The sequence below is a fragment of the Helianthus annuus genome, chromosome 14 (genome assembly GCF_002127325.2).
Source record: "Helianthus annuus cultivar XRQ/B chromosome 14, HanXRQr2.0-SUNRISE, whole genome shotgun sequence".
Classification (NCBI taxonomy): domain Eukaryota; kingdom Viridiplantae; phylum Streptophyta; class Magnoliopsida; order Asterales; family Asteraceae; genus Helianthus; species Helianthus annuus.
Window position 1 is genome coordinate 163,208,944 of NC_035446.2, and position 6,729 is coordinate 163,215,672.

At 36.2% G+C, this 6,729-nt stretch overlaps 1 protein-coding gene across 2 annotated transcripts; it reads right to left on the reverse strand.

Moving 5' to 3' along the window:
• Nucleotides 1-3,113: 3,113 nt before the first annotated feature.
• LOC110904708 (3-ketoacyl-CoA synthase 19) lies at nucleotides 3,114-6,153 on the reverse strand. 2 transcript variants are annotated; one of them, XM_035983476.1, is made up of 3 exons: nucleotides 5,505-6,153; nucleotides 4,513-5,322; nucleotides 3,114-3,604 (listed from the first exon to the last, which is right to left on the reverse strand). In XM_035983476.1, exons 1-2 carry the CDS (start codon nucleotides 6,104-6,106, stop codon nucleotides 4,560-4,562), a joined length of 1,365 nt encoding a protein of 454 aa, XP_035839369.1. In that variant the 5' UTR covers nucleotides 6,107-6,153; the 3' UTR covers nucleotides 3,114-3,604; nucleotides 4,513-4,559. The 2 variants fall into 2 exon arrangements, with proteins under 2 accessions (XP_035839369.1, XP_022006245.1); XM_022150553.2 differs by lacking the exon at nucleotides 3,114-3,604 and having other exon boundaries at nucleotides 4,277-5,322.
• Nucleotides 6,154-6,729: the final 576 nt, after the last annotated feature.

Below are 6,729 nucleotides of genomic sequence, written 5' to 3' on the forward strand. Positions count from 1 at the left end.
AGCATTCATTTAGTCACGTAATACATGCAGAACGGTTAGCGTTTAAATAATTGAGTAGTGTGTTCGATTGTGATTTAGATAAGTAACGTATGTAACACCCAAAAATGCTAAAGCAAAAAGGGTTCAAGTATACTCACAGCGACTGATTGATGGATTGAAGGGAGCGCTTGAGAGTAGGGTTAGCCTGAATAGTTCGATAGTATAACGACGAGTGACGCGTTAAATGGAAACAAGTTATGATGGGTCGAACAGCCTGGTCGATCGAACTGTAGGTTCGATCGAACGGGTTGTTCGTTCGGTTAGATAGTCCGTTCGGACAGCCTATTCGATCGGCCGGTAGGCTTGATCGGTTGGTCAGCCCGTTCGGGCAGCCGGTTCGATCGGCCGGTCGGCTCGATCGGTTGAACTGTTCGAGTGGATTGTTTCTTCCTTTGAGTAGGATGTGTTTATGTATGATGGTTTGTCCTTTTGAAGTTTTCGTTGTAGTATTTGAGAACATTGAAGTGTTCCTACCTTTCAGGTCGATCGATCGAACGGTCTGTTCGATCGGCCGGCTTAACCGATCGGTTAGTCACTTCAGTAGTAAGTCCTCAGTAGGATGTCACCTGATCGGACAGCATGTTCGATCGGGTGGAACTCCAATACATCGAACGAGTTGAAAATCGATTAAGTGTTGAAGCATAGTATCTCATGATCCGAAGAGTAATTCAACCTAACTAGTAGTTCGATCGAACAACACTTTGTTCAATACTAGTCTTCATGAAATTGTTAAAGTGTGTGGCCATGTGCTAGCCGATCGGCTGGCCTGGTCGATCGGCTGACATGTTCGATCGGTTGGGCTGTTCGTTCGAACAGCCTGTTCGATCGGTCAGCATTCTGACCTGGTCGGCCTGTTCGTCTAACACTTGGCTGTTCTGATTGCGTGACGTTATATCGAGGTATTTTGACAACGAGCTGAACCATAGCACCTTCGTTCTTACTTGTTTCCCCTGCTCGGACAGGAATCACCCAAGTCCGGCCGGTGAACGGTTCGGAGCGGTAGTTTAACGTTTAACCCGAAATCGGTGAACCTCGTAGATAGAATTCGAATGTTGAACCACACAACCATTAGAATGTTTAGTGAGTTGGCTCAAGCTCCGTTTCTACCGGTTTGAAGGCATTGAGTGTAAAAGAGTTGAAAGAAAGTTGGAAATCCTTCTTTCAATCCTTCACACCATGTAAATGTTCAGATCTGTGATAGATCTTAGTTTGTTTATGTGGAAATCGGCTAGATCCAAGTGATTCTTGGTGGATTGAGGCCAAAACATGAAGAACACGAGCTGGTCGGTCAGAGGGTTTCCAAAAGTGGAAACAATGACAATGACAGGTCTATTTATAGGCTTCCAAAAGAGGAAAGAGCTGGCCGATCGACCAGGCATCCCGATCGGACAGCCTGCTCGATCGGACAGTCCGTCCGATCGGCTGGGCTGTTCGATCGGCTAGGAGCCTGATCGATCCACAGCCTGCTTTGAGTGTTCGGTGCGACGATTTCTGATATTTCGATTTCGATTGAAGACGATACGAGTACGATAGAGTTTCCTATTCAAATTACTTTTAGTCCCAACCACTATATCTACATACAAGTATCTATATTTCACACTATCCTTTCGCTTCCATTCATCATAATTCGATTTCGATTGAGTTCGATTGAGTTTTGAGTTTCGATTCGATTGATCACCACACATAACATAAGGTAAACACGCACAGGTAACACGTAAGGCACACACACACGTAATATAACACCAAATTCGCATAGTTCGAGTTTCGAGTTCGATTGATGATTCGATTAGCTTGATTATTGATTGATTGACTTTATCGCATTGTTACTTCCTACTATTCACAGTCGTAAAGCGTTTCGCGTCGGTTAAACATTCGATTACTTTGATTCCTTTGATAATTAACACTTACTCCTCATAATACAAACAATAAAACAAAAAATAGACTAATTACAGTCAAAGAAGTCAAACTTGACTTGGACTTTGACTTTGACATTCGAAAACACGGGGTGTTACAGTGGCGGCGCAGCTTGTTGCCCGTCTACCTTCTGTTTTGATGTAACTTGACAAATTTTTTAGTGAATTATATAGCAAAAATATATTATTATAAAAAAATGTAATATACAGGGATGGATAAAATCTTTTAATATGATTATTATTTAATAACTGTTAGTCTGTTAAGTGTTATTTTATTAATATATCATTGATTTCTTAATCTTATTAGTTAGCACACTAATTTAACAGAAATTCAATTAGCTAACACACTAATATATTCAAACATGTTTACATATACATGCATGCATATATCTACATTATCTTCATGTATATTACATCTCTTATGGCACCATTCTAATTACCTCAAAGTTTAATACGACCAAGACAAATTTTGCTACGTTTAATAAAAGTGTTCTGTGTAATAATTTCTAATTTCCCTTCATTTGATATATTTTCTTATAATTAATACATTATTTGATGCCTAGGAGATTCCTTAGTTTACAACATTAAAATATTAACTTGTATATAATACTTTAAATTAAGATTTAAATTTACATTTAATATTTATATTTTTATAACTAAATACTATTAATATTAAGAATTATCTTATTTAAATACTTATGTATATAATTACTAAATATTTACGTAGTTATACTACTACTAGTAATAATAACAATACTAATAATAATAGTAGTAGTAGTAGTAATAATAATAATAATAATAATAATAATAATAATAATAATAATAATAATAATAATAATAATAATAATAATAATAATAATAGTCAAACTCACTAAAGGATATTAAAAATTTTAGAGTAAAATGTCTTTTTGATAAATGAGGTTTGGTTATTTTTGCGACTTTCGTCTCTTAGATGCCATTTGTATTCAAAAGGTTTCAAATGTTGTCATTTTCATCCCTGATGATTATTTTCCGAGGAATAAAAGTCGCAATAAATTTCCAACCTCAAAAATGAAATTGGCAAAATAAGCCAAAAGCAAAGGACTGCAATATAAAAAAAAAATTGATGAAACAGAAAAATATAAGCAAATCCTAGGGACAATTTTTACAATTTATTCAAAATTCTAGCTACCTTATGGTAAAATTTGAAACTCAGCTTTGGATTTAAAACATTAATAAAAAGGAAAACCAGCCCAATTTTACTCTCGACACTCTTAGTTGGATCACTTTTGCAGCTGATAGATGGAGATGGGCTGCAGATCAGGAAGGTTTGTTCACTGTAAAAAGCGTTAAAAAGTTGTTGTACTCGGTTTCGGAGACAAATAATAGGTATATAATGGAGTGAAGCAAATGGGTCCCGGACAAATGTAATATTCACGCGTGGAGATCAGATATGGAAAGGATCCCAACGGGAGTTGCATTAAGGAATAGAAACCTTTTTTGCGGGGAATTGTTGTGTCCGGTTTGCAGTTCTGATGACGAATCAGCTGAGCACTTGTTTTGTGCATGTTTAGTCGCGGCCAATGTTTGGAATGGAGTGAGCTCATGGTGTAAAGTCCCAAATATTTTCGCCTTTTCGATTATCGACCTTCTTGAGATTCATAAGGTCATCCCTGGATCGGAGAAGAAAAAGGAAATCATTCACATAATTGTTATTATAGTGTGCTGGAGCTTGTGGCGTGCGAGAAATAAATAGGTGTTCTCTAATATTCCTATTAAGATTGATAAAATAATTAGTGAGTCAAGTCGTTAGGCTTTCTTTGGTACTCGAATAGATCGAAATCTAAAGGTATCGAGTGGAGAGAGTGGTGTTCATTTGATTTTATGTAATTGTTGTGGTTTTTTGCCGGCCCGGTTTAGGTCGGTGGTTGGTTAATAAAGTTTACTTTTCAAAAAAAAAAAAAAAAAAAAAAAACTCTTAGTTGGATGAGTACCATATGTAATTAAATATTTGATTTTGACATGTGACCTGTCATTAAATTCTGTCCGCACATATCGGTAATCTATCAGTAAAATCCTTTGGTAAATACTTTGTCCACACCATGTTTTCTTTTCTGGCGGAGTTATCACCAAGAGCCATTTTTTCGGTTTAGAATTGGAGGAAAACGAGAAAAGTTTCATAACACTAATTGTTGGAAAGTAGAAAATACTAATTACTCTTTAACACGTTATATAAATAGACTTGACACCATGGCATGATGATCATGATCCACAATAACATATGAACTGCAAGTTTGAACTTGGAACTTATAAATAAACACTTAGAAACATCTTCATGACTCCAGTTCAAAAACATAAGTAGACAAGGTTTTATTAAGAACATGCCAAATACAACAACTAACCCTAGTTTATCACCAACATAAACTATCCTAAAATACTTAAAATAATTCATAATGTGAAACAATGTTGAAAGTAACAAGTTTACAAGATTATATATATGGATATATATAACTCAAGAAACCAATTAGAAAAAGTAAAAAAAAAAAAAAAATTGCCCTTTGACAGATTTCATAACAAATACCTTATATGATTCACACTCAATGTGATGAAGATTTGAAAAGTGATGGTCTATGCAAAACCAAGCATCTTGGCTATTTCCTCAGGTCTGATAAACCCTACAACCTCATCATTGATCCATCCGTACTTCTCTAGAAAAGGGTTTTTCATCTTCTTTGGGGGATAATTTTCAATCACATCTTCCCAGACATTTGGTTGATTCATGTCTCTAGTGACCTCCCAAACACAGTTGTTACATTTGAAACCTGCACCCAAACTGATCATCAAGATTCTGTCACCTTTCTTCAGTCTTTTCTTGGCCTCCATGTACCCTAAAACATACCACAACCCACCCGCCGACGTGTTGCCAAAGCGATGCAGCGTCATTCGAGCAGGTTCTAGATCATATTCATCTAGACCTAGACTCGCGCCCACTTCATCGATCACAGCTCTCCCACCAGGGTGTATGCAGAAGTGTTCGATCCCGGTTTTGAGGTTAATTTTCGAACCAGTTTTTCTAGTAACTGCATAACGAATTATCTCCCAAAGTGGAAGCACTTTTGGTAGAAGAACTTGAAAATTCTTCGATAAAGATCGAGCTGCAGCTTTCGTGAGCAGTTTGGTTAGACGAAAACCAGCATATCCATCGTCATCTTCGACTTGCATACAACAATTGTATGCGTCATCATTTGCACCGAATTGGGTTCGAACCAAGCAATTCAGCTTCAAAATCGCTTGGTTCTTACGAGCCCTATCGTTAGTTAAAAGCATGGAACATCCTCCTACGCGGAAAATACAGTTCGACAGCATCATAGACCTTTCTCTCCCACAGTACCTGAAAGAAAACGATATTGGTGAATAATATTTTCTTCGTGTTTAATAACTAAAAATTAACCAAATATGTTCATATCCCAAGATACTAATAAATCTAACCAACTAAAGGTATGATAAAATGTCAAATAACTAATAAAACAAATATTAATAACTATAATAGATAATAAACTCGGCTAACAATACCAGTTACCCGCCATAGATTCTGTGCTCACAACAACGGCTAATCTCTTCTTCTGCGTCTTGAACAAATGTTGAACCAAATCAATCGCTATGAGACTCGCGCTACACCCCATGCCCGAGAGATTAAACGCCTTGACATCCTCTCGCATGTTGTAATGATTTATAATTCTAGATGTTAAAGAAGGGACAGCTGAGAGTAAAGATACATTCACCACAAGTATATCAACTTGAGATGGTGATATATTCGACCTAGCAAATATATTGTCAAGAGTGTCATAAAATATCAACTCGAGTTCGGATAGACAATCTACATATTTCGGGCGTTGTTCTTCGCCCGAAATGATGTTTTTGGGGCCAAAAGTTTCTTCACCGAGGCCGGAGTTAACGATGGTTTGTAACAAGAACCGGTAATCTTCGATACGAAGATTCTTGTTGCGCGAAACAATTTTCGCGCATTCTTCTGTGTTTAGCTTCATTTCCTTGTTGCCCTTGTAACATTCATAGTCAAGCATGTAGCATGTTTCACCTCGTCGGAATATTAATTTTGCAAACGCAAAACTAACGGAGGCTGTGAACAAAAGCATAAATGCGGTTAATAACTCCATTGTAGTTTGTAAATGGAGCTAGAGAGTGAGGTGAATATGAAGTATCGTTTTGCTGAAACTCTTATATATAACATCAGTCTGGTTTCTAGATAAATAGTTGCAATAAAATTCTTATTTTACCTATATGCTTTTTTATTTATTATTTTTAACGTTTGGAAAGTATAAACCGATTCGTTTTTAGGGTGTACGCAATTTAATACTACGTACAACTCTTTCATGCATATCTATTTTTGGGTATGTTCTCCGACATTTTCGCGTTGTTTTTTGTTGTATGAATAATAATGAAACTATGGTAGCTATTTTTGTTTATTGTTTGGCCCTCTAATGTTAAGACCATTTACATGATTTTCTTGTATTGTTGACATTTTAATACTAATTTGATATAGAAATATTTAGAAGCTTAATAGCATTTATCAGATTATTATGAAAAAAAATATTTTTATATATATAAAATTGTTTTAACATACGCGACGTACGAGATGTAGTATTAGCATTGCATTTTTTTTGAACAACTGGTTGATTATGGTTTTACAACCACATCCAAGCTCGTGAAAATAATAATGGCACCAATGACACCTCTCCAAGTCAAGATTGACTCATCCTCTTACGGTGCTATAGAGATC

Excerpts from the sequence above, each read along its gene's own strand:
- LOC110904708 (XM_035983476.1), bottom strand. The coding sequence starts at position 6,106 with ATGGAGTTATTAACCGCATTTATGCTTTTGTTCACAGCCTCCGTTAGT. Across the intron at positions 5,323-5,504 it reads GAATCTATGGCGGGTAACTG|GTACTGTGGGAGAGAAAGGT; the intron begins GTATTGTTAGCC and ends GTTTTCTTTCAG.